Source organism: Mustelus asterias, chromosome 9 (genome assembly GCF_964213995.1).
Source record: "Mustelus asterias chromosome 9, sMusAst1.hap1.1, whole genome shotgun sequence".
Taxonomy (NCBI): domain Eukaryota; kingdom Metazoa; phylum Chordata; class Chondrichthyes; order Carcharhiniformes; family Triakidae; genus Mustelus; species Mustelus asterias.
Genome location: NC_135809.1, coordinates 64,757,163 through 64,784,735, shown reverse-complemented (window position 1 = coordinate 64,784,735; position 27,573 = coordinate 64,757,163). Strand labels below are relative to the sequence as shown.

The following is a 27,573-nucleotide window of genomic DNA, read 5'->3' as shown; positions in this document are numbered from 1 at the left end:
TGTTTCACTACAATGAAATCTACACACAACTTAATAGAATCGCTACAGTACAGAAGGCCATTTGGCCCATTGAGTCTGCACTGACCACAATCCCACCCAGGGCCTATTCCTGCAAACCCACATATTTGCCCTGTAAATCCCCCTGACACTAGCTTCAATTTAGCACAGCCAATCATCCTAACCCACATATCTTTGGACTGTGGGAGGAAACCCAAGTGGACACGGGGATACACGGGGACACACAGACAGCAACCGAGGCTGGAATTCAACCCGGGTTCCTGGCACTGTGAGGCAGCAGTGCTAAACACTCTGCCACTGTGCCGCCCCAATGGGAGAAATGGGAGAAGCCATGAGGAAACTCCCAGACATTCACATGTGTATGATAGGGAACAGGCTAAAGATGTATTCTTCCTGCAGAGAAGCTTCTCTTTGTACCCAGACTATGTTATGCATGATCTGGGGGAGCAGAATGGGGAAATCCACAGTGAGCTTTATTCTCCTGCCTCAGGAGTGCTTCAATTTGACGGTGATGCCCTATTCCGTTAGGATGGAGTTTATGAATTTCCTCCTGTCACTGAGTTGCAAGCATTGCCTGTCCAAACTGACAGCTGAGTGCAAAGTTCAGCCAACCCCACAATGCATTCTCACCAGAATGAATGGAAAATCCTGCAGTTTCCTGCCGTGGGTGGCACAGTGGCATAATGGTTAGCACTGCTGCCTCACAGTGCCAGCGACCAGTTCAATTCCTGTCTTGGTGACTGTCTGTGTGGAGTTTGCATATTTTCCCCATGTCTGCATGGGTTTCCTCCGGGTGCTCCGGTTTCCTCCCACACTCCAAAGATGTGCCGGTTAAGTGGATTAGCCATGGTAAATGTGTAAATGTTCATTCGGAGAGTCGATGCAGACTCAATGGGCAGCTGGACTGCCAATAGCAATCACGGCCTTATCTCAGTGGAATCGTTCTCAGCTCTGAGACAGAGGTAATGGGACAAGGCCCCACACCAGAAACTGGGAACATAATCCAGGCTGTCTGTTGCATGATTGGTGGTAACGTCTTTCTGTTGTGACATTAAACTGAGACCCTGTCTACCCACTCTTGGGGTGGGGGTGCACAAAAGATCCCACAGCACTGTTTGAGAAAAAGGGACGTTCTAGGCATTTACCATCCTGAGTGTGAAAAACGTACCCGTCACATCGCTTTTAACCTTTACCCCTCTCACTCTCAACCTATGCCCCTGAGCAATTGACAATTCATTAATTAATTAACTATTAATTCCGGGGAGTGGGTGGGAGGATGAGAGAGTGTGAGGAATGAGGGCTAGAGTGCCTGATATTTAAGAAAACAACCGAGACAAAGTCTGGGAGGACAGAGCATCCCCCCCACTCCTCCCCCCCCCCCCCCCCCCCCCCCCGCAACCCCCAACCACCCCCCAACACCCCAGAAGAAGGATCCTGCTGTTCAGGGAGCTTCCTTCTGAAGCAGATGTGCTGAGCTCTATAGTTTTCACGGCTGGAGCTACCCACCTTGGGAGTGAAAATCTAGGCGAGGGAGAAGCAAAGCGATGATGATATAGAGCTGGATATCATCACCACACATGCGGATGTTGTGACAGTGCTTCCAGGTGGTGTTGCCCAGGGACAGCAGTATAACATTCCTTACAGCATCATCATCCACTGCTCTCACCTGGTTTCCTTCTGATTTATCTAATCGTGACCCGGGAATCACTTGCAATATCTTCTCTTCCTATTCCCACACTCTTAACTATGCTGTCCCACAAGGATCCAGATATCCTCCCATCTCAGCTCACCTAATGCCTCCATTACCTCTAGAATTTGGTTATTCCCACCCACCCCTGGCTGCTCTCCCACATTCAACCCTCTGCAATCTTCGGTCGTCCAAAACTCTGCTGCTGGTGTCTTAAGTCACACCAAGCTTCAGTCCACTGTGCTCAATGACCTACTCTGGTTCTGGGTCAATTTTAAACTTCTTATCTTTATATTTTAACTCTCTCCAAGGTCTTGCCCCTCCCAAACATCCTCATCTCCTCCAACATCTCAGATATCTCCTCTTTTTATGGCCTTTTGCGCAGCTCCAATTTTAATCACTCCATCACTGAACCCTTTAATTGCCTAGGCCTGAAGCTCTGGAATTCCCTCTCTATCTCTCCCCCCAACATCTACCTCACTTAGAGTCATAGAGGTTTTCAGCATGGAAACAGGCCCTTCGGCCCAACTTGTCCATGCTGCCCTTTTTTTTAAACCAGTAAGCTAGCCCTAATTGCCCGCATTTGGCTCATATCCCTCTATGCCCATCTTACCAATGTAACTGTTTAAATGCTTTTTAAAAGACAAAATTGTATCCGCCTCTACTACTACTAGTCTAAAACTAGAGGGCATAGGTTTAAGGTGAGAAGGGAGAGATACAAAAGTGTCCAGAGAGGCAAATTTTTCACACAGAGGGTGGTGAGTGTCTGGAACAAGCTGCCAGAGGTAGTAGTAGAGGCGGGTACAATTTTATCTTTTAAAAAGAATTTAGATAGTTACATGGGTACAATGGGTATAGAGGGATATGGGCCAAATGCGGGCAATTGGGATTAGTTTAGGGGTTTTAAAAAAAAATAAGGGCAGCATGGACAAGTTGGGCCGAAGGGCCTGTTTCCATGCTGTAAACCTCTATGACTCTATGACTACCTCTGGCAGCTCGTTTCAGTCACTCACCACCCTCTGTGTGAAAAGATTGCCCCTCTGGTCCCTTTAGTATTTCTCCCCTCTCACCTTAGACCTATGCCCTCTAGTTTTAGACTTCCCTACCTTTGGGAAAAGATATTGACTATCTAGCTGATCTATGCCCCTCATTATTTTATAGACCTCATAAGATCACCCCTAACCTCCTACGCTCCAGGGATAAAAGTCCCAGTCTATCCAGCCTCTCCTTAACCCAAACCGTCAAGTCCCGGTAGCATCCTAGTAAATCTTTTCTGAACTTTTCCTAGTTTAATAATATCCTTCCTATAATAGGATGACCAGAACTGTACACAGTATTCCAAGGGTGGCCTTACTAAAATCTTGTGCAACTTCAACAAGATGTCCCAACACCTGTATTCAATGTTCTGACCAATGAAGCCAAGCTTCTTTCCTTTTGCACACTTCTTAAAACTTACCGCTTTTGACTAGGGAACAAAGTTTGCAGTGGAGTCCAAAAACAATGGCTTCAGGCCTTCCCAATATTTAATTGGAGAAAACTGCTGCTCACCCAGGGCTGGATGTTCAGATAAGCAGTCAAATAATTTAGCAACAGTGGAGGAGTTGAGAGAGGTGGTGGTGAGATCGAGTTTAAAAACTAAAATTACATTTCTGAATGTCGCTCAGGGGCAACATGGATATGAAAAATAGGAGGAGAGGGGAGGCAAGGATTGATCCTTGTGGGGAACCAGAGAAACAGCGCAGGAACAGAACGAGGTAGATGTTTTTAGTCATCTGACCTTAACATCTGTTGATGTGGCTCGATGATAATGCCCCTGTGAAGAACCTTGTTGTATTTTGTTACACTAAAGTTGCCATATAAACGTAAATTCTCTTTATAATCTATTGATTAATTACAGTGTAATATATTATTCCCAACCCCATATAGTTTTATTACAATGTGGCACATTGTTATTGCAGGAATGGGCTATCAGAGGCAGAGCTAAAGGAGATCCTGTCACTGGATGATGAAGTGCTTGGTGACATCTACCAATATTGGTCACCTCCGAACAAAGACATCATCTGCCTCCCTCCATTACTGTGGACACGGCTTCGATATGACATCGGAGAGTACCTGGTAGAGAGGCAGGCAGATGGTTTCCCAGTCCTCGGACTTTATCACCGGTAACTGTTTGTGTCTCTGTTCTGAGTCAGCGTTCCCTCTCCAACAATTCAGCTGTGCTGTGCTCTTTACACATTCTTTCTCCTTTGTGTGTTATGCGAGCTGTGGCCCAGTTGTTAGCAGCCTTTCCTCTCAGTCAAGTCTCACTCCATGGCTTCAGTATGAAAATCAAGACGGTTACCCCAGAGAGTGAGAAAGTGCTACACTGATGGAGGTGCTGTGTTTTAGATGACATAGAGTCATAGGATGGGATTGTCCAGCCATGGACTGGAAGATCCCGCCCGAGGTCAACCTTTATCTGATCCTGACCGCTACGATTACCGTGGCAGGCGGGATGGAAAAATTCCGCCCATAGACCCTTTGGCGCATTGTGTCTATGCCAGCCATCACGAACCTACCTATTCTAATCCCATTTTCCAGCACTTGGTCCATAGCCTTGGATGCTATGGCATTTCAAGTGCCCATCTCAATGCTTCTTAAATGTTGTGAGGGTTCCAGCCTCCATTGCCCTTTCAGGCAGTGAGTTCCAGATCCTACCACCCTCTGGGTGAAAAGGTTTTTCATCAAATTTGTCCCTTACCTTAAGTTTAAGCCCTATGGTTACTGACCCCTCTACTAAGGGGAAACGTTTCTTCCCATCGACCTTATCTATGTCCCTCATAATTTTGTACACCTCAATCATGCCCCCCTCAGCCTTATCTGCTCTGAGGAAATCAACCCCAGCCTAACCAGCCTCTCTTCATAGCTGAAACGCTCCAGCTCAGGCAACGTACTGGTGAATCTCCTCTGCATCTCTCTAGTGCAATCACATCCTTCCTATTGTGTGGCGATCAGAACTGCACACAGTACGCTAGCTGTGGTCTAACGAGCATTTTATACATCTCCATCATAACCTCCCTGCTGCCTAAGTCATTATCTCATTGTTGTTTGTAGGAGCTTGCTATGCACAAATTGGCTGCCATGTTTTCTACAGCAGAACACATACATTTCAAAAAGTACTTCAAGCATTTGGAGACATTTGGTGATCGCATAAATTGCTATGTTAATACAAATCTTTCATTCTCTTCACATTGAACTTCCTATTTATTTTATTTGGAACCATTTTGACACAGTGGACAATTTGTGTGGGTCAGTTTTCTCAATATTGCTTTCTGAAAAGAAAACAAATCCAGTTTCCCAACATTCCCTCCTCGATTATAATGCGGATTGCTTCTGCAGAAGGAACTCTTCAAAATGCAGCTAATGAAAATACAACAAAACTTACTCCAATTTATAAATCAAAAAAGGGTTTAATAAAGAAACATCATTACTCCAAACTTGGAGCCTCACCCTGGGCCACTCCAAGCTCCCCACAATTCTCCATAGTTCCTTATTTATAGTGAATCAGCTGGTCAGCTGACTATTACATCAATGTAATTTGTTCCATGTTTTACTGGGTCAGCTGACCCTTACATCTTGTTCCCATTGGTCGCATTACATCCAATCAAAGTGGTCATCAGTTACATTCTAACACTGATTTCCTCTTCATTCTTCAAAAATAATTTTCTGCCTTCATAAATCTGTTATCCATTCTACACACGGGGCAGAATGAGGGAGTGCTACATTTTTGGAGGTATGGCACTGAAGGAATGCAGTTGTGTCAGCAGTGTGGTACTGAGGGACTGCACTGTCAGAGGTACGAGTACGATCCTGGGGGATTGCTGTCACAGGGAGGTGGGACTGGAAAAGCCAGCGAGCCGTTCAGAAGTCCATTGACTTCAGCAGGACCAGAAGATCCAGCCAGTGGGAGAGGCCATAGAATTTCACCCAATGGTGTAGCCAATTTGTCGTCAATTGTCGACCACACCTGCCCATACCTGTCAGCTAGAATTTCGGGTCACTTGGCTTCCAAAATTCTCTCTCTGTGGGGAAGCCCCGATTGGACCAGTCAAGATCAAAAGCTTATCACACAATGGCAATAATGAATAGAAGGGACATTTTACTGTCCTGTATCCAAACTCATGAATTTTTTTTTTATACTTTTCCAATTCAATCAAATCAAATCCAATTCAGAGTCTCAACAAGTTGAGACATTTCAGATCCAGGCTGACAAGACAGGGCAAGCGACCAAACCACCCTGTCCTGGGCCTGATCTACATGAGCCAAGCTGATTGGAGAAGGGGGAGGTTCCTCCTCCAAGACTTGAGCTCATTTGCATCTTAGCCAAAAGGCCGAGATGCCGCTTTAAAAAATTGCTTCATATGAAACATATGAAGCTTCAGTGTAACCTAATGACCTCAACCAAGTGCGGCCGACCATGGGCTGCCGACCATACTACACTTGATCTTAGCCAAAAGGCCGAGAAGCGAAAACTCATGAATTGGAACATTGGAACAGGCCCTCAAACCTGTTCCAGCATCCAGTCAGATCTTAGCGCATCTGTACCTTAGCTCCGCTTACCCAACTTTGATGTGTACCTGACTAAAATCATCTCAGTCTTGAAAGCTCCACTTGACTCCCATCCTTTATGGATGGAAAGAGTTTCAGATTTCCACTGCTCTGTTTGCGAAAAAATGCTTCCTAATTTCACCTCTAAAAGCCGAGCTCAAACGTTAGGGATTTGGCTCCTTGTTCTGGACTCCCCTGCCCCACCAGAGAAAATAGTTTCTCTCTCTACACTAGCAAGTCTTTCAATCATTCTGAACATCCAATTGGTTAAATAGGTCAGAGCACTGCACTATTTAGCCCCCATATTCTCACTACCCTAATGTACTTGGACAGTACAAATCAGCTTGTACAATGTTGGGTGAGGGATAAAATCATGAAATTAGTTCCCCATTTATCATGTCATCGCCATTTAAAGATTGAGGTTCAGAGATGTAACTGTGTTGTGATCTGAAATATTCAGAGCGGGAGGCAGTGTTCAACAACCATTCTGCGCCACCTGTGTACCACCCACATTGGACCCTCTACAGTATCCACTGCGTACAGCTGAATAACAGTAAGAAGTCTCACAACACCAGGTTAAAGTCCAACAGGTTTATTTGGTAGCACAAACTTTTGGAGTGTCACTCCTTCTTCAGCTGAATAAGGCATAGGAAGTCCTTTGTCTTTGTAAACCGGGGGCCAATGCCTGTTTGTAATACCTTTGTAATGTTAGTTGTTGCTAACCATGACCTGCACTGTGATCACTGTGGGTGCTCGACCAGCCCAAACCAACATTTTTAAAATGGAAAACCAAGTTTGACACTTCTGTCTTAAATTACTATGGAGCCCTGCAAAAGGGGACAACCCAGTAACTCAAGCCCTGAGCTGGGCTGGCCTACCCTAGGGTGGGGGGAGTGTGGGGGGCAAGAGCAGGGTGGGTGATTGCTGAAACCTCTCCCCTCTCAGCTCCAGATAAGCCTGCAGAGTCTAACCCCTAAGGAGTCGACAAGAAACTCACCTGTGACTGGGTCTGCAGTACTTGGCTCTGAGGGCCATGCCCCCAGGATAAGATAAATGTACCCTCCAGCTCAGACAGGCTGAACCTGTATTTATGTACAATTTTCTACAATTTAAAACTTAACCACAGAGATGCACGCGTCAGTTATCCAACTGCCACAAAAACAAAATGGTTACTGTACTCATTTCAGGCAATTTGTGGAGGTGGTACACGAGCTCTATCTCACAACGAAGGAAAAAACCAAACGCCATGCAGTACTAGCCGATTTTTTCAAGGGAACATGGAGTCTGGGGAAGAGAAAGACCATCACACTTCCACTGCTGAAGGAGACACTGACTGCAAACAGGAAGGTAATGTTCAGCCAGACTGATCATTGAATGGCCAGTTAGTCACAGAGTTGTGTCACGGAATAAAATCTTTTTGGTTTGAGGATACACTCAGTTCCCATCCCTCCTGTCACTGTGTCAATGCGGATGCACTTTCTCCATGTTTTGCAGCCCCCAGCAGTGTCAGCTGTGGCTCAGTGAGTATCAGGGGATTGAGAAATGTGCCCTGCACCCATGAACATGCAATAGCTGCTCTTTATGTGCCAGGTCCTGTCAGTATTACAGGGCACTGGACTCTGTCAGCTTGGCTGAGATAGTAACATTCTCAGCAAGATGGCTATGAGTTCAAATCCCAAGGTTTTCCATTTATTTTATTTTCTGTTGATGGGTGCGAGAGAGAGTGAGGTGAGGTGGTAAGAGAAGAGTTACCTATTCTTGAATTGCCCCCGCTGGGTATCGTGAGCCTGTGCACATGCATGCAGGCCTTTCTGCTCAAGCTGATACCACATGCAGCGAGTCCAGAACCTCTCCCCCCTGAAAGGAAGGAAATGAGTTAATAAGAGGTTAATGCCCCTATTTATCTATGATCCTGCCTGCTCTGCAGAATGATGTGAACTGAGTGGGGTATTCCCTAATTCCCTATTTCGGGACTTATTACAATGATCCTGAATTACCTGTAGGAGATCTTCATGAAACTGAGTGAAGGTGTCAGCATTTTTTCACTGAGAGCCATTTACCTGAGGTGATCACTCATACTACACATGCACAGAGTGACTGTCCTGTGGGCCAGAAGGATAGCCAACTCACACCAATTATGGAGTCAGCCATGGCTCAGTTGCTAACATTCTCAACTCTGACTGAGATGAGGTCCTGTAGGCATATATCAGCTCTCTGTTACCTTTCCCATTGGGTGTGAGTGATCATAGGCTATTCCACTATAGAGGCATCAGAGCTGGTCCCTGGTCCCTCACATATTCCCTCCTCACTAGTGATCATTGGATAGTGATCAGGAATGGGAATACCAGCTGCACACACAATCCAGTCTCAGTGTTGTGCTAAGGAATGAATTGAACATTTTTTTGGCCTAGGTCTCTGCACAGCCACTGAAATTTGGGGATGATCTTGTGAACTTGCGTAAGCTGAGTGAATTGCCGCACCAGTTGCTGAATGCGGGGCGCATTGATGAACTGAAACAGGAGGTTCTTGGTAAGGATGTGGTCTTACACACTCTATGTTCTAACATTGTGTGAGAGAGGGCAATGCCACTGATTACCTGAGACCCTCAGTAGATTGCAGAATGAGATAATGCACAATCTCCAGTTTGTCTGTAAATTAGTGGCTGTGTTTCCTACTTTGCAAAAGTGACGATATTTTGAAAGGATTTCATTGGCTATAAGGGCTTTGGGTATCCTGAGATCTATGTGTAGAGTATACATGTGTGCACACATATATTTGATATATATGTGTGTGTACATTTGTGTATATATGTGTGTATGTGTTTGTGTGTATATGTAGGCGTGTGTGTGTATATGTGTGTTTGTGCGATTGCATATGTATATGTGTGTGTAATTTGCTTGGTTTGTTTAATGATTTCTTATGTGCCTTTATTCAATATACATTTAGAACCATAGAACCCTTGGCCCTTCTTGCCTGTGCCGAACCATTTTGTGCCTAGTCCCATTGATCTGCACCTGGACCATATCCCTCCACACCCCTCTCATCATTTCAGATTCATTGGATTAGAATAGATAGATGCTTGATGGCCAGCACAGACACGATGGGCCGAAGGGCCTCATTCTGCGCTACTCTATGGCTGGGATCTTATCACTATTCACGCTGGCAGGATTTTCCCATCCCACTGCAGTGAACAGAGATTTGGCTGAGCGCCAAATTCTCCGACCTTGCTGCAGGGGGAGCTTGGTCTGAACGGCAGGTAAGATCGCGCCCCATGATTCTATGGGTTGATTGCAACATCTCAACATTTCAAATTGATTGATTTATTGGGGGGCACAGTGACATTGGGTTTGATTCCTGACTTGGGTCACTGTGTGTGTGGAGTTTGTACGTTCTCCCCGTGTCTTCGTGGGTTTCCTCCGGGTGCCCTGGTTTCCTCCGACAGTCTGAAAGATGTGCTGGTTTGGTGCATTGACCCGAACAGGCGCCGGAGTGTGGCGACCAGGGGCATTTCACAGTAACTTCATTGCAGTGTTAACATAAGTCTTGCTTGTGACTAATAAATAAACTTTAGTTCATGTTCTATTATATTTCATTCAGGATCACACCTAAACCATTCAGATAGCTTATACATCAATGTTTACAAAAACCGCATAAATACAATTCATACATGTTTAATAGACCAGCACTATCAGCACTAGTAAACGCTGTCACAGGCCTTGTGGATGTGATCTGTACTGTTGCAGCAGCAACCAGCTTTCAAGCAGGAATATTGCCTAACTGCTGTTCATTGCCCACTGAACACGATGGTCACCATAGCTCTACTCAGCAAAGTTGTTGTCACACATCCAGGCCATTAGTTTCAGCTTCTTATCACCATTATTGTATCCCACAGAACCTTGACTCTGGAGATGGCTGGGATGTCCAATGACCAACACTAGTTCTTCCCAGAGTGTTGCCAGTTCATTTTTTTTTAAAAACCCTACAGTGCAGAAGGAGGCCATTCGGCCCATCAAGTCTGCACCGACCACAATCCCACCCAGGCCCTACCCCCACATATTTACCCGCTAATCCCTCTAACCTATGCATCCCAGGACTCTAAGGGGCAATTTTTAACCTGACCAATCAACCTAACCCGCACATCTTTGGACTGTGGGAGGAAACCAGAGCACCCGGAGGAAACCCACGCAGACACGAGGAGAATGTGCAAACTCCACACAGACAGTGACCCGAGCCGGGAATCGAACCCGGGACCCTGGAGCTGTGAAGCAGCAGTGCTAACCACTGTGCTACCGTGCCGCCCCTGTAAACACATTTTTGACCCACACGAATATGGGGTTTGTGAACTATTGCACCGAGCCAGCCAGGAGCCGAACCTGGAATCTTCTGATCCGTAGTCAGACGCGTTATCCATTGCGCCACTGGCCCATGGATGACCTGTGGTGTGGACTCCCTTTTATCTTGACTTTGAACATGGGCGGCATGGTAGCACAGTGGTTAGCACTGCTGCTTCACAACTCTAGGGTCCCTGGTTCGATTCCCGGCTCGGGTCACTGTCTGTGTGGAGTTTGCACATTCTCCTCGTGTCTGCGTGGGTTTCCTCCGGGTGCTCCGGTTTCCTCCCACAGTCCAAAGATGTGCGGTTAGGTTGATTGGCCAGGTTAAAAATTGCCCCTTAGAGTCCTGGGATGCATAGATTAGAGGGATTAGTGGGTAAATACGTGGGGGTCGGGCCTGGGTGGGATTGTGGTCGGTGCAGACTCGATGGGCCAAATGGCCTCCTTCTGCACTGTAGGGTTTCTATGATTTCTATGAATGCCTAGAAATATAAGAAGCAGTTCATGGACAACTTTAGCTGCTGTGTTGGATTTCATAGGACAAATGATGTGGAGCTTGGTCAGGGACCTCCATATAGGGCAGTATGCAACAATAACTTCCATCCTCACAGTCTGCATGTCAACCAGGTCTAGTCTCCATGTTCATTCAAATCATTGACAGCCAGAAGTCTTATAACCTCTCCTGTTGCTCTCTCCTGTCAGCAATGCTTTTCTCAGAATCCCAGCTACTGATGTACTGTCCTATAAGAGACTGTGAGATGCTTGCATAATTTTCAGCCAGTTTCCTGAGAGTCTTCTTTTCACCACCATGGCTAGTTTCAATGTGAGCTTGTCACATGATACCCAGGACTGTTTCCATGGTAGCCATGTGCTTAACAATGCTCCTGGTAACCTTGTCCACACTACCGAGGGATGTTGCATGAAAGATTTCAGGATATGGTATTCATCTCTTGAGAATTTTTGTCCTGTTTTCCCAGGCTTGTGGACATCAAAAACGATCATCTGTGCCTTTGTAGGCAAACTTGCTTTTCCAAATTTACAATGTTCACGCTGTTATTGCTCAACTTTTAAGCTTATACACTGCAACAGGCCCAAGCAATAATTCCATGACTAAGATTTTAAAACTCATACATAACACTGGCCGTTTCATGAAATAAGCCATCAACATAATGTTAGCGTGGAGGGACCAGGGCAGCTTGTTGGTGATCTAGACACCTAGAAACTTGAAGCACTCAGCTCAATGTGCATATCTATATATGTGTCTGCATACGTGTGTGTGTGCGTGCGTGTGTGTGTATTTTAGTATATGTGTTTGTGGCAGCATGGTGGCACAGTGGTTAGCACTGCTGCCTCACAGCGCCAGGGACCCAGGTTCAATCCTGGCCTTGGGCGACTGTGTGGAGTTTGCATATTATCCGTGTCTGCTCCACAGGTGCTCCGGTTTCTTCCCAGAGTCTGAAAGACGTGCTTGTTAGGTGCATTAGCCAAGCCGTGCTAAATTCTCCCTAGTGTACCCGAACAGGCACCGGAGTGTGGTGACTAGGGGATTTTCACAGTAACTTCATTGCAGTGTTAACGTAAGTCTACTTGTGACATTAATAAATAAACTTTAAACTTTAAACTTGAGTGTGTATATGAGCTCCAGGGACCTGGGTTCGATTCCCGGCTCGGGTCACTGTCTGTGTGGAGTTTGCACTTTCTCCTCGTGTCTGCGTGGGTTTCCTCTGGGTGTTCCGGTTTCCTCCCACAGTCCAAAGATGTGCGGGTTAGGTTGATTGGCTATGCTAAAATTGCCCCTTAGAGTCCTGAGATGCGTAGGTTAGAGGGATTAGTGGGTAAAATATGTAGGGGTATGGGGGTAGGGCCTGAGTGGGATTGTGGTCGGTGCAGACTTGATGGGCCGAATGGCCTCTTTCTGTACTGTAGGGTTTCTTTCTATATATACGTATGTTGGCATATATACTCTGTTTGTGCATGGGTGGTGTATGTATCTCTATGTGACAATGTGTGCATGTCTGTGTGTTTGTGTGTGTCAGTATATCTGTGTGTCTATGTGTATGTGAGTGCTTATGTATTTGTATATTTGTGTGTGTGTGTGTGTGTGTGTGTGTGTATGAGAGAGAGAAAAGACCCAGTAATACACAGATATATGTATGTATGAGTATTTATGTATTTGTATATATGTGTGTGAGAGAGAGAGAGACAAAAGGCAGAGGAAACCACAGCTGTGTGTGTGTGTGCCCGTGTGTATGTGTCCATGTGTGTGTGCCCGTGTGTATGTGTCCATGTGTGTGTGCCCGTGTGTATGTGTCCATGTGTGTGTGCCCGTGTGTATGTGTCCATGTGTGTGTGCCCGTGTGTATGTGTCTGTGTGTGCGTGCCCGTGTGTATGTGTCCATGTGTGTGTGCCCGTGTGTATGTGTCCATGTGTGTGTGCCCGTGTGTATGTGTCCATGTGTGTGTGCCCGTGTGTATGTGTCCATGTGTGTGTGCCCGTGTGTATGTGTCCATGTGTGTGTGCCCGTGTGTATGTGTCTGTGTGTGCGTGCCCGTGTGTATGTGTCCATGTGTGTGTGCCCGTGTGTATGTGTCCATGTGTGTGTGCCCGTGTGTATGTGTCCACATGTGTGTGCCCGTGTGTATGTGTCCATGTGTGTGTGCCCGTGTGTATGTGTCCATGTGTGTGTGCCCGTGTGTATGTGTCTGTGTGTGCGTGCCCGTGTGTATGTGTCCATGTGTGTGTGCCCATGTGTATGTGTCCATGTGTGTGTGCCCGTGTGTATGTGTCTGTGTGTGCGTGCCCGTGTGTGTGTGTCTATGTGTGAGACAGAAGACACAGTGAAACACAGAAATTGAGACTGAATGGCTTGTTTAGGTTGGTCAATTATTCTCATTAAGATAACAGGCAGCTGGACAGAGAACACAAAGCTCCTGGTGTTTCAGTAAATATTCCTTTCAGGTGATAAGAACAGTTTCTTATTGTTCAAGAACAGAGGATGCTGGAAAACTCAGCAGGTCTGACAGCATCTATTAGAAGAGTAACAAAGTTAATGATTCGAGTCCTTTGACTCTTCTTCATCTTATTGTTCATTTCAGGACCACTTTTTTTCTGATTGTCTCAGTGTTTCTGTTGTATTTGAAAGGAGTGAGTGTAATTAACTTCAAGAAATCTGTGGGTTTCTTGTTTTGATTCTGGTTCAGGTCAGAAACTCCAAAGTGTTTTATGGAGCCCGCCTGGATCATACTTTTTGCACCTTGAATTTGGCTAGGATAAGCATGATAGGTTTCACTTCAGGTATGATCCAAATGACCCACTCGGGGAGCTTTTATCAAACAAAATTTATTTAAAAATATAGTTAACATGCATGGAAACAGAATTAGCAATAACTTTTATCAATTACAAACAAAAACAAAACAACCATGATAATGTATAAACTTCCTTTAGACAAATAAACCCCTTTCCACAGGTTTAACACAGCAAAGACTAATGCTGACTTGATAATGGAACTGAGACCTTTGGATGAATGCCACATACACTCAAAACAAGTTTGAAGTCAGACCAGCTTCTCAGAACACCAGGGAGAGACTCTGGTCAATCCATCAACAGCCAAATTTCTGCTCCAGGAAGGCTTTCAGCTAACCAGCAGAATTTCCCAAAACCAGATAGAGAGAAAGAGAGCGACACTGCTTTCCAGCGTGATGTCCCTTCTGAAACTAAAATCTGCAGCTCAGAACTGAAAATGAAAGAGTTCCCCTCATCTGACCTGCAAACATTCTTCCTCCTGACACTGCGGGGACATAAAACTAAGTCCCAAAGTAAAAATAAACAACCCCATTAAAGCCACTTAAGGAGCAATAAAAGGACTCCTCATAGACAGCTCAACAACAATGACATCAGCTAAGGCTGTGAGCTACAGAGAACAAGATTTTAAAAAACCCAAAGGTACACTAACATCATACCTTGTCATTTGTTTAAATTGTTTTTTCCTGTAATCGTACCAACTTCAACATTCGAGTGCCTATCTCTAACGCCTCGCTGACATTTTTCCACCCAGAATGACTGAAATTAACAGCAGTACCATACGCTCCTTAATCTATAGGACATACTTATACGTACAGGTTTTTTATACATCTATAAGGAGCAAGAGGGTAGCCAGGGGAGGATTGGCCCACTCAAGGACAGGGGAGGGAATCTATGCATGGAGCCAGAGGAAATGGGCGAGGTATTAAATGAGTACTTTGCGTCAGTATTCACCAAAGAGAAGGACTTGGTGGATGATGAGTCTGGGGAAAGGGTGTGTAGATAGTTTGAATCATGTTGAGATCAAAAAGGAGGAGATATTGTGATTCTTGAGAAATATTAAGGTAGTCAAATCCCCAGAGCCTGATGGGATATACCCCAGAATACGGAGACAGGCAAGGGAGGAAATTGCTGGGGCTTTGAAAGAAATCTTTGTATCCTCACCGGCTACAGGGGAGGTCCCAGAGGATTGGAGAACAGCCAATGTTGTTCCTTTGTTCAAGAAGGCTAGCAAGAATAATCCAGGTAATTACAGGCAGGTGAGCCTTACATCAGTGGTAGGGAAATTATTGGAGACGATACTTCAAGACAGGATTTACTCCCACTTGGAAATAAGTGGACATATTAGTGAGAGGCAACATGGTTTTGTGAAGGGGAGGTCGTGCCTCACTAACTTGATCGAGTTTTTCGAGGAAGTGATGAAGATGATTGATGAGGGTAGGACAGTGGATGTTATCTACATGGACTTCAGTAAGGCCTTTGACAAGATCCCTCATGGCAGACTGGTGCAGAAGGTGAAATCGCACGGGATCAGAGGTGAGCTGACAAGGTGGATACAGAACTGGCTCAGTCATAGAAGTCATGACGTGGAGATGCTGGCGTTGGACTGGGGTAAACACAGTAAGAAGTTTAACAACACCAGGTTAAAGTCCAACAGGTTTATTTGGTAGCTTTTGTGTGGCTTTTGCTACCAAATAAACCTGTTGGACTTTAACCTGGTGTTGTTAAACTTCTTACTCAGTCATAGAAGACAGAGGGTAAGAGTGGAAGGGTGCGTTTCTGAATGGAGGGCTGTGACTAGTGGCAGGGATCAGTGCTGGGACCTTTGCTGTTTGTAGTATATATAAATTATTTGGAGGAAAATGTAACTGGTTTGATTAGTAAGTTTGTAGATGACACAAGTTTGGTGGATTTGCAGATAGCGATGAGGGCCATCAAAGGATACAGCAGGATATAGATCAGTTGGAGACTTGGGCGGAGAGGTGGCAAATGGAGTTTAATCCAGACAAATGTGAGGTAATGCATTTTGGAAGGTCTAATACAAATAGGAAATGTACAGTAAATGGCAGAACCCTTGGGAGTATTAATAGGCAGAGGGATCTGGGTGTACAGGTACACAGGTCACTGAAAGTGGCAACGCAGATGGAGAAGGAAGTCAAGAAGGCATACGTCATGCTTGCCTTCATCGGCCGGGGCATTGAGTTTAAACATTGGCAAGTCATGTTGCAGCTTTATAGAACCTTAGTTAGGCCGCACTTGGAATATAGTGTTCAATTCTGGTCGCCACACTACCAGAAGGATGTGGAGGCTTTGGAGAGGGTACAGAAAAGATTTACCAGGATGTTGCCTGGTATGGAGGGCATTAGCTATGAGGAGAGGTTGGAGAAACTTGGTTTGTTCTCATTGGAATGAAGGAGATAGAGGGGCGACCTGATAGAAGTCTACAAAACTATGAGGGGCATGGACAGAGTGGATAGTCAGAAGCTTTTTCCCAGGGTAGAAGAGTCAATTACTAGGGGGCATAGATTTAAAGTGTGAGGGGCAAGATTTAAAGGAGATTTACGAGGCAAATTTTTTACACAGAAGGTGTGGGTGCCTGAAACTCGCTGCCGGGGGAGGTAGTGGAAGCAGATACAATAGTGACTTCTAAGGGGCATCTTGACAAATACATGAATAGGATGGGAATGGAGGGATATGGTCCCCGGAAGGGTAGGGGTTTTTAGTTTAGTCGGGCAGCATGGTCGGTGCAGGCTTGGAGGGCCAAAGGGCCTGTTCCTGTGCTGTAATTTTCTTTGTTCTTTGTTCTTTGTACTTAGCTCGAAATGTAATATCTACTTTCAGCATTGTGCTAACACCTCAGATTATTTTGAATTCCCAGGGAATATGGAATGGATAGTTTGTAAGATACAAGCCACAGGAATAAAGAGCCTGCTTGAGGATTTTTATGCATGTACCAAGCAAGTTGATTGTCCAGAGGTGAAGCTTATTCAAGATGCACTGTTACTCATCTGGCCTACAATAGACTTCATGGAGAATGGAATAGGTAAGAACAATCATAGATTATAGAATGATTAATCATTATCTTGGAAACTGGAGTGAGTTAACACAGCTTGGAGAATAAGTGGAATATTATATACTTAGAATGGAATGGTTTAACAGTCTGTTGGAGAATGGTGCAGATTATTACACACCCAGAGAATGGAGTGGGTTAACACTCCTTTGAAGAATGGGGTGTCTTATAAAGCTTTAGAGAATGGAATGGGTTAACATTTGCTTTGAGAATAAGGGCACTAACATTCCTTTAGAGAGCTGAGTGAGTTAGCATTATCAGGGAGAAGGGAGTGAGTTCATGCTCATACCTGGGCTCTGATAAAACAGAAACAGTTGAGATAAAAATGCTCTTTGAATTGGAACTGATATTCTTAGAAAAGCATGATCTATACTTACATGATTAGCTATAAAAAAGCCTTCATAATATTGAGTTTGTTTTGTATTTTCTTTATAGATGAGAGTGTCCTCTACATAGAGATGTTGGCACGCCTTGATTTCTTCAAGGTTTCTTACCCAATGATTAGCGAGCTCTGTCTGCAATGTGAAAAATGGTGTGCTGTGTGCCTCAATCCAATCTTCACTCCGCTATGTGGCTTCTTTCAGCCCCCTGGTGGGCCACTAAGGACAACATTGACTGGGTTTAGCAAAGGTACACTCCATGTTCTGTTTGTGTAGTGAAGCCTAAACCTATTTGAATTTGTTTTGACATTTAGAAGATATCAGACCCAATGGATTACATAGACCTGTAACCAGTGGACAGCTGATTAGTCGGATGAAGCGCAACCCAATACATTCCCCAAATATAGCAACACATCTTGTGTCAATGTATCCAATGTTTGATGATTTTTATTGTTTATGATCATGGAGGGTGCTGGGTAGAAATTCCGCTTGGTGAAATGACTCTTTCAATTGCACTAATTAGATTCTGCTTCATGTCACCTTTAAAACTAAGTTGCATAACCATGAGCCACTGCACCAGGGAGCCGGGTTCAATTACGGCCTTGGGTGACTGTGTGAAGTTTGCACATTCCACCCACAACCCCCAACCCCACCCCCACCCCCCATCCCCTCCCCCAGCCCCCCGTGTCCACATGGGCTCCCTCCAGGTGCTCCAATTTCCCCCACTGTCCAAAGATGTGCGGGTTAGGTAGATTGGCCATGCTAAATTGCCCCTTAGTGTTTAAAGACATGTAGGTTTGGGGGATTAGCGGGGTAAATGTGTGGGGTTACGGGAATAGGATGTAGGATGGGCCTGGGTAAGATGCTCTTTTGGAGAGTTAGGCTGAATGGTCTCCTTTTGCACTGTAGGATTCAAAATAACAATTTACTTTTTTATAGAATCTTTAACTTAATGGAGCATCCAAAAATGCTTCACAGGAGCATTGTATAACAACATATCTCTCCAAGCCATCTCAAGGGTTATTGGGTAAGGTGCCCAAAGAGTTGATAAAGGAGCTGAGTTTTAAGGAATGTCTCAAAAGAGAAAAGTGAGACCGAGAGCTGGAAAGCTGTAGTGAGGAAAAACCAGAAATTTATAGGATTATTATATTTTAGGGCTGTATTCTTTAGTTTACAAGATCTCTCTAGCCGTTCAAGCCTTGTCGCCGCTGCCATTGAGAACGGAGGATTCGGCGCTCAGCCAAATCTTCCTTCACTGCAGCGGGACCAGAGAATCCCAGGTGCAGGCAAGGTTGGATAATCCAGCCCATTTGTTTTTAGGACTGTGGGGGGGATTTTCCGACCCCAGTTTTGGGAGGCGTGAATGGCAGAGAGGGCAGAGAGTCAAGTTGGAGTCCTGAAGTGGCTTTCATGCCGGTGGGATTTTGAAGTTTATTTATTAGTGTTGCAAGTAGGCTTTCATTAACACTGCAATGAAGTTACTGTGAAAATCCCCTAGTCGCCACACTCTGGTGCCTATTCTGGTCAATGCACCTAACCAGCAAGTCTTTTGGACTTGGGAGGAAACTGGAGCATCCAGAGGAAACCCATGCAGACATGAGGAGAATGTGCCAACTCCGCACAGTCACCCAAGCCGGGAATCGAACCCGGGTCCCTGGCGCTGTGAGGCAGTAGCGCTAACCACTGTGCCACCATGCTGTCCTAGCTCGATTGACCCCACCCCCCACCAACAATCCCCATTTATATCTAACTACCAATGCATATCAGGTGTTTACAACTGATAGACTCCCTTGGTGGCACACCGATGTGAATCACAATGGCCAGAATTTTAACCTCCCACCTGCCACGGGAATTGGAGCGGGCAGGGGGTGGACCATGGAAAGATCCTTTGACCTCAGGCACGAATTTATGGTTTTGAGATGAACGAGGACGTAAAATCCCACCCAACAGGTCCCCCATGACATAGACCTGGCGAACAGAACCTGCCGGAGGAGCACAGGTGGGTACAGCTTTCGAGGGGTGTAGGTTCATGTCTGGCAGTACCCTGGCATTGCCTTTGCACTGCCCCATGCACTGCCTCTGGGCACCACCCAGGCACGCATGGAAGGGTTCCCCTGGGAAGGTGCCGGGGGCTCCGTGCCCATGGGAGGGGGAAAATTCCATGCTGGGAGAGGTTCCTTTTTTCTGTTTATATCTTTTTTAGATTGGTAAGGACGCCCTGACCTTTAAAGCCTAAGTTGCAGGTGGAATAGCTTTGATTGCTGTGGGACATGCCCCTTTACTCTTTTCCCAGAGTATCTAAAAATATGGTAGGAAAAGACAGCTGCTCTTGGGCTACTCTCTGCTTTTCCCTCCTAGGTGACACTGAACAAAATCGGAAAATATCCGGAGATATGAGCAAGATGGAAGTAGCCAGGCTTTCAGCTTAAGCAGAGAAAATACGGACTATCATTCACCATGAGTCAGTGCTTGTGCCAGGGACCCGGGTTCGATTCCCGGCTTGGGTGACTGTGCGGAGTTGGCACATTCTCCTCATGTCTGCATGGGTTTCCTCTGGATGCTCCAGTTTCCTCCCAAGTCCAAAAGACTTGCTGGTTAGGTGCATTGACCAGAATAGGCACCAGAGTGTGGCGACTAGGGGATTTTCACAGTAACTTCATTGCAGTGTGAATGAAAGCCTACTTGCAAGGAAATGGTGTTCAGTCAAAAGTGTTTCATAATCATTTGTTACAGTAAAATGTTTGAAATGTGATACCTTGACATGTTATTCTTTCACTGGAAGTTCAAATTTCTCTTTAAAAGTTATTGGTCTCTATGGAGAACATAACAGGTGAGATTATGGTGTCACCCCTAAGTTGAATGCTAACTCCCAGGACTGTGTCTTTAAAGTTCGGGTAAATGAAGGCAGCCCTGTGACTCTCCTACAGTCTGCCTGACAGTATACTTAGTTGGATTGACTGTGAGAGGTCAAAGGAAGACTTAGATTGTTTTACTGAGAGGAAGGTGCACGGTATTTACACTTGAAGACAAGGAGTACAATCTCTGGGTATATGATGAGTAGAACCTGAGTCTCTAAAGTCCCAGAAAGATGTTATAGGTATTGAGTTGTAAATTGTAAATTATCAGTTTGCTTACTAGATCTTTGGGATCAAAGATAACTGATTAGTATTCCTAATTTGATACAAAGATAATGCATTTCCCATTGCCATGGGCATTTTGAGTTTAGGTTACAGGCTTCCCTAGAAATACCACAGACAGACAGCAGTTTGCAGTTTTGTCTTGTGTGGTCTGTGGTTATCTGGGAGATATGAGCAAGATGGAAGTAGCCAGGCTTTCAACTTAAGCAGAGAAAATACGGACTGTCATTCACCATGAGTTAGTGCTTGTGCTCACATTAAAGACTGAGTTAGTGAGGATTTAAAGGAGCCTGGAAGATTCACCTAGTTTGGCTAGAGGAAAGTAATTGACATTATAACTCCCAGATTCTGGGATTAGATGTTACCAAGCTGGAAAAGTGAAAAGAGAAGCAAGCCATCAGGAGCTGAAAATAATTTCAGGAAATTTTCAGTCATGTTAAAAGTTAAAAGGAAAATCTCTTCTGTAAATTAAAGAAAAAGTTGCCTATGAAAAGGAAATGGTGTTCAGTCAAAAGTGTTTCATGATCATTTGTTACAGTAAAATGTTTGAAATGTGATACCTTGACATGTTATTCTTTCACTGGAAGTTCAAATTTCTCTTTAAAAGTTATTGGTCTCTATGGAGAACATAACAGGTGAGATTATGGTGTCACCCCTAAGTTGAATGCTAACTCCCAGTCTCCTGAAATGTTCTTGTGTAGGGTGCATCCACTGACAGCTTATTCTTATTCACAGCTTAGAAAAGGCCCTCTGTAGAATTATCAGCTACACTTGACTAGCACTAAATGTCAGCATCTGTGGGGTTCTTATGTACTCATAAACTCCCTTCTGTCCTGCAGGTGTGACTGCGATGGAGCTAAGTTCTGATTGCACTGTGCTGATGGCAGGCTCACTGGATGGAACAATGATTGTGTGGAATCTGCAGGATATTGAAGTAATTCACACATTAACAGGCCATTCTGGTGAGGCAGAACATTTCTCAATGATTTTCCCTTAATGTGATACCAAGTAGAGCTAACACCTCCTGCTTGATAAATGAAGCTCTGTTTGTTAAATGTTTATGAATTAAATGCCTCACCATTGCAGAGTGAATCTAGTCGGCCGTGCCTTATGACACAATGTACTATTTTGTGAAGTCTGAGGTTGAGCATAGACCAGGGCCCACAGAATGAGCACAGCCTCTGGCCTGTACTGCCATTGCAATTCGAGAATAAATGTCTCTTTCCCAGCACCTGTAAGTACCTTCCTTGGGTTTTGGTCTTCCCAGCCCAGATTGGTAGTGTAGTAGTCGTCTTGTAGTGTTGGCCTTTTTAATGGAAAGATCAAAATGCAGCCGAGGTTGAAAAGAAGGAAAGACAAACTGAGGTAAATCACCAATGAATGATTTGGTGAGGTCAAGTCTGTGCTGGAAAGGGCCAGGATTGTAGGGAGGGGAAGATGGGGAGGGGGTGATTGGCACCTTTTGAGATTCTGATTGAGCAGGAGCTGCTGGAATAAGACTTGTTTTCAGTACAATGTTATAGGAAATATATGAGTTATATATAGATGAAAGAAGAAAGTCAAGTATATTTGCAGCTGATGAGGAATAAGAGTGTTAGCAACAGTCAGCCTGAGAAGGGAAGGGGGGGATTGTGTGTACAGTGGAATCAACTGCTCCTCATCAATGTCTGCAAGGTGCAAATGTAGGTTGGAAACCAGATTGCACGACTCCTAGAATCATGAGAATGGTTTCAGGGATGAGGAACTTCAGTGGGATAGGTTGGAGAAGCTGAGACTGTTTTCTTTGGAGAAGAGAAGGCTGAGGAAAGATTTTATAGGAGGAGTCCGGTCAGAGTCGATAGGGAGAAACTGTTCCTATTGGCAGAAGCATTGAGATTTAAGATAATTGGCAAAAGAAGCAATGGTGACTTGAGGAAAATGTTTTTCCACGCAGCAAGTGGCTAGGGTTTGGAATGCGCTGCTTGCAAGTGTGGTGGAAGAAAGGTCAATCAAGGTTTTCAAGAAGGAATTGGGTCATTATCTGAAATAGAAGAATGTGCAAGGTTACAGGACACTCGCTGTATCACTCAGAGAGCTGGCATAGACACGTCAGGCTGAATGGCCTCCTTCTGCACTGTTACAATTTGGTTCTGGTTATATAGGCTGACAGTGCTTTCTATCTGGGTTCACATGTGGAGAGCAGCAGACTGGTGAGGCAGTTAAAGGCTGCTGCTGCCCACGGAATTCACCAGCAAAATGAAAGATAGTTTAAGAAAGCAGCATTATCAAAGAGCTGGTTTTGGGCTGCCTATCCACACTCAGCTCCATCCACTAGAGTTTAAAAGACTGAGGAGTGACTTGACTGAAGTATATAAGATCCTGAATGATCTTGACATTGGATGTTGGGGTGTTTGAGTGTCCTACTGTGGACATAGAAAGGATGTTTCTTCTTGTGGGCAAGTCCAGAGGGTACATTGTTTTAAAATTAGGGATCACCCTTTTAGGACAGGAATAAGGCAAGTTTTTTTCTCTCAGAAGGTTGTGCAACTTTGTAACCCTCTGCCTCAGGAGGCGGTGGAGGTGGGATCACCGAATATCTTTCCGACGGAGATAAATAGATTCTTGTTGGACAAGGGAATCAAAAGTGATCAAGGGTAGACAGGAACGTGGAACTTGAAACTCAAAAAAATCAGCCATGAATTTATGGAACTGAGGCTTAAGGGCCGAATGGCCTACTTCTGTTCCTATTTTGTACGTTTGTACGTCAGTGCAAAGATGTACTGAGATTGTGCAGCACCTTTCAAGGTAGCGTCTGAAGCTGAAGTTAAGGACAAGTTTAATCCACTGTGTAATCCTAAACACTAGACCCTGATTTTACCGGCACACTCGCCCCGAAATCAGGGCGGACGAGGCTCGCAGAACGACATTGTCCGTTGGCCTTGGGCAACCATACCGGTAAAATTCCGGCCCTAGACCCTGGGAACATGTGAGGAGATCGTTCTCAGTCCCTGTCATGACTTCACAATCCCTGGAGTTGCCAACCCTTCAGGATTCTCCTGGAGTGTCCTGGAATTGAAGGTTAATCTCCTGGATACTTGCAGGAAAAATCAAAGGGATATTAAAAAATGCTGTTCATTTTATTCATTAATTATAAGAGTATTGGTGATGCGGAGAAAAACCTGTTTGAATTTCAGTCAAACAAATCATCGAATTGGATCGGGAAGGGCCTTCACGTTTCCAATTGGGCTGGGAAGCCGGGACAACACTAGGCTGAGTTGGCTGACCAATGACAGTAGTATTGGAGGGGGTGGGGCAGTGGAGATAGGGGATTATGTGATTAATCTCCCCAATCCCTAGAAACATTCAACTGAGATGGAAACTCTGGGTTGAACACACTATTCTGATCTCCCCTCCAAGTTATCACCATCGTGACTTGGAAATATATCGCTGTTCCTTCACTGTTGCTGAGTCAAAATCCTGGAATTCCCTCCCTAACAGCACAGTGGGTGTACCTACACTTCATGGATTGCAGCAGTTCAAGAAGGCAGCTCACCACTACCTCCCCAAGGGCAATTAGGGATGGGCAATAAATACAGTCACACAAAACGTGATTGAATGAAACAAGTAGTTTCAGGATATAAGGAAAATGTGGAAATTCAGGAATACACTTAATATGACCCATCCCCACTATGGTTATCTGTTATAGCTGAGGTTCGATGCATCAAGGTGATTCACAACAAGGCTCACGCTGTGTCTGGCTCCTTTGACCATACACTGCGTCTGTGGAATCTACTGACTGGGAAAGAGATCTACTCCATCCCAGAGGATCACTCTAACTATGATCACTTTGCACTGCTCCAGGTGGATGAAGCTACTGACGTGATCTACTCGGTCTCAGGCGCACAGGTAGAAGATTCCTCTGATTGCCTTTTGTCAATAAAATCCCTAAACTCCATTTTCCAATTCCAAAAGGGAACTGACGGGATCTTCCCTCAACGCATTCAGTTTAAAGAATCTACTTTACTGAGCTTAGGAAGCTCGTTCTGTGTCGAGCTGATCTCGGACAGGATCATGCTACAGTCAGCCTCAGGATCCTTATCTGGGGAGATAACCCTGAAATGGAGCTTTTTTTTTTCTTCAGAATATTGGCAGGAACCTGCACTGTGGGTATGAACGTTTAGTCAGACAGCGAGCGGGCACTGGTGGGGATTGAAGGATTCGTCCATTGTAATTTTGCACAGATAGGTATTAAACATAGAAACATAGAAGATAGGAGCAGGAGGAGGCCATTCGGCCCTTTGAGCCTGCTCTGCCATTCATCACAATCATGGCTGATCGTCCAACTCAATAGCCTAATCCTGCTATCTCCCCATAACCTTTGATTCCATTTGCCCCAAGTGCTATATCTAGCCACCTCTTGGATACATTCAAAGTTTTGGCATCAACTACTTCTTTTGTAATGAATTCCATAGGCTCATCTCTCTTTGGGTGAAGAAATGTCTTCTCATCTCTGTCCTAAATGGTCTATCCCGAATCCTCAGCCTGTGAACCCTGGTTCTGGACTCCCCCACCATCAGGAACAGCCTTCCTGCATCTATTAAACAAGGGTTCTTCCTCATCGACATGGCTTCAGCCCCATTCACCATCAATCGACATTTATCGGTCCCATTATCCTCATTCCAACATTCCCGTTAAAGTAAGCTTAATGACACTTTTAATAAACCCTAACAGGTTTAGGGAGCTCCAGAACACTTGTGGAAAGCCGAGTACATTGGTTTGAATTTATGAACATAGGAAGAGGCTATTCAGCCCCGGAACCTATTCTGCCATCATTGGCTGATCTGAATCTTAAATCTATTAACCTACCTTTATTCCATATTCAGTCATTCCCTCGTGCTATCCACAGCAGAGCAAGTTGATCTTTGTGTTGTACATCAAGATCAGAGATAAAGTTAAGGCTCTGTAGATGACGGCACTGTTTTAGTGAATGGAAACTCCTGACCACACCTCTTATGCCGCGAGCACATATTGCCAATTTGGGCGTTCCCTACATGAGATGGCACTGATGCTATCTTTCCAATTTTTAATACAGATTCTGTATTTCATTAAAGATACGCTGAGATAAAAACAGGCATTGATGATAGGTCAATGCAGGGAGGAGAGTAGTGTTTCAGATGAAGGAGTTGATCAAACTGTAGTCCAGGTGTTGAGAGCAGCTGTTTCTCCTTCAGGTTTATGAGATCCTCATGTTTGCTCTCAATCTCTGCTATGACCTAGGGGAAAGGGGGTGGGGTGGTGGTGGTGACAGATCATTGCACAATGTATTATTGAGAGATTCCCTCTTGTGTGCAGAGTCTAATGCTGTTCGTTAACTGTCTCACAATGTCACTTCCTTTTAGATCAAAGCTTGGCACCTAGAGAATGGAGAACCCCTGTTCCAAATATCTGATGGTAACCTGGACCACACAACACGCACAGCAGTGCTCGGGCCCAGCAGCTCGCTGCTGACCGTGTCTTTTGGGGGAAAGTTATGTGTGTGGGACAAGGCCAAGGGCACTCTGCAGAACACTCACTGTCTCACTGGCCTGAGTATCTCAACCCCCACCTGCATCTTTCCACTGAGAAACCAGGAGAAAGTAGCAGTAGGATTCGATGATGGAGTTGTGGCGATGGTATGGAAAATCAGTATTTGAGCCCTTTGGCTCAATGCTCTATCAGTAGCGTTGTACTTGTACCTTGTCAAACTTGTAGAACCTCACCAATCAGGCAGGAACAGCATTGGGAAAAGCACAGCTTCAACCCCTGCTTTGAACCTTGACCCTCTAGACTGGAGAAGTCAAGTGCTTTGTTGTGTATTATATGATGGACAAGTAGATGCTCACACCTCACCTGTACGGCCTGAAACCTGTGTCACCCGACCTCATGTACATGGCCATTCCTGCCTGATTGGCCCAGGTGTAGCGATTTCTACCTGTGCCACTGGTCAATGCAGCTCATGCATGAGAGATTTATGACGACTCCTGCAGTTAGTTGAAGAGCTGCAGTATCAACTTAATGAGGAACTGGTAGCGCTTGCAACAAATCTGAAATGAAGTCTATTACCCCGAGTAAAACCTCACTCGAAGTCCAGGGAAATTCACAGAGTGCATAGAAACATAGGCACATAGAAAATAGGTGCAGGAGGAGGCCAATCGGCCCTTCAAGCCTGCTCTGCCAGTCATTATGATCATGGCTGATCATCCAACTCAATAGCCTTACCCTCATATCCTTTAATCCCTTTCACCTCGAGCTATATCTAAATCCTTCTTGAAAACTTACAATGTTTTGGCCTCAACTGCTTTCATTAGTAACAAATTCCACAGGTTCACCGCTCCCTCGGTGAATAAACTTCTCCTCATCTCTGTCCTATATTGTCTACCCATATCCTCAGACTATGACCCCTGGTTCTGGACTCCCCTACCATTAGAAACATCCTTCCTGCAACTACCTGTTTAGTGCTGTTAGAATTTTATAGGTTTCTGTGAGATCTCCCCTCATTTTTCTGAACTCTGGCAAATAATCCTAACTGACTCAATCTCTCCGTGTACGTCAGTCCCGCCATCCCAGGAATCAGTCCGTAAACCTTCTCTGCACTCGCTCTAGAGCAAGAACATCCTTCCTCAGCTAAGGAGACCAAAACTGCAAGTGTGGCCTCACCAAAGCCCTGTATAATTGCAGCAATGATGTGGAGATGCCGGTGTTGGACTGGGGTAAACACAATGAGAAGTCTCACAACACCAGGTTAAAGTCCAACAGACTTATTTGGTAGCACAAGCCACTAGCTTTCGGAGCTCTGCTCCTTCATCAGGTAAGTGGGAGTTCTGTTCACAAACAGGGAGTATAAAGACACAAACTCAATTTACAAAATAATGGTTGGAATGCGAGTCTTTACAGGTAATCAAGTCTTAAAGGTACAGACAATGTGAGTGGAGAGAGGGTTAAACACAGGTGAAAGAGATGTGTATTGTCTACAGCCAGGACAGTTAGTGAGATTTTGCAAGCCCAGGCAAGTCGTGGGGGTTACAGATAATGCGACATGAA

At 45.0% G+C, this 27,573-nt stretch overlaps 1 protein-coding gene, 1 non-coding gene and 1 pseudogene across 2 annotated transcripts in view; 1 reads left to right on the top strand and 2 right to left on the bottom strand.

Moving 5' to 3' along the window:
• The window catches only part of nwd1 (NACHT and WD repeat domain containing 1), a 66,468-nt gene that overhangs the window by 16,652 nt on the left and 22,243 nt on the right, over positions 1 to 27,573 (top strand). The window contains exons 6-13 of the mRNA XM_078221350.1: positions 3,664 to 3,867; positions 7,480 to 7,639; positions 8,704 to 8,821; positions 16,806 to 16,970; positions 17,433 to 17,627; positions 21,354 to 21,481; positions 24,205 to 24,399; positions 25,893 to 26,165. Coding sequence (XP_078077476.1) covers positions 3,664 to 3,867; positions 7,480 to 7,639; positions 8,704 to 8,821; positions 16,806 to 16,970; positions 17,433 to 17,627; positions 21,354 to 21,481; positions 24,205 to 24,399; positions 25,893 to 26,165 — 1,438 coding nt within the window. The remainder of the gene's footprint in view (positions 1 to 3,663; positions 3,868 to 7,479; positions 7,640 to 8,703; positions 8,822 to 16,805; positions 16,971 to 17,432; positions 17,628 to 21,353; positions 21,482 to 24,204; positions 24,400 to 25,892; positions 26,166 to 27,573) is intronic.
• Positions 5,995 to 6,214, bottom strand: LOC144499335 (U2 spliceosomal RNA; annotated as a pseudogene).
• Positions 10,645 to 10,717, bottom strand: trnar-acg (transfer RNA arginine (anticodon ACG)). Its single transcript has one exon. It is a non-coding gene; the product is annotated as a tRNA-Arg (tRNA).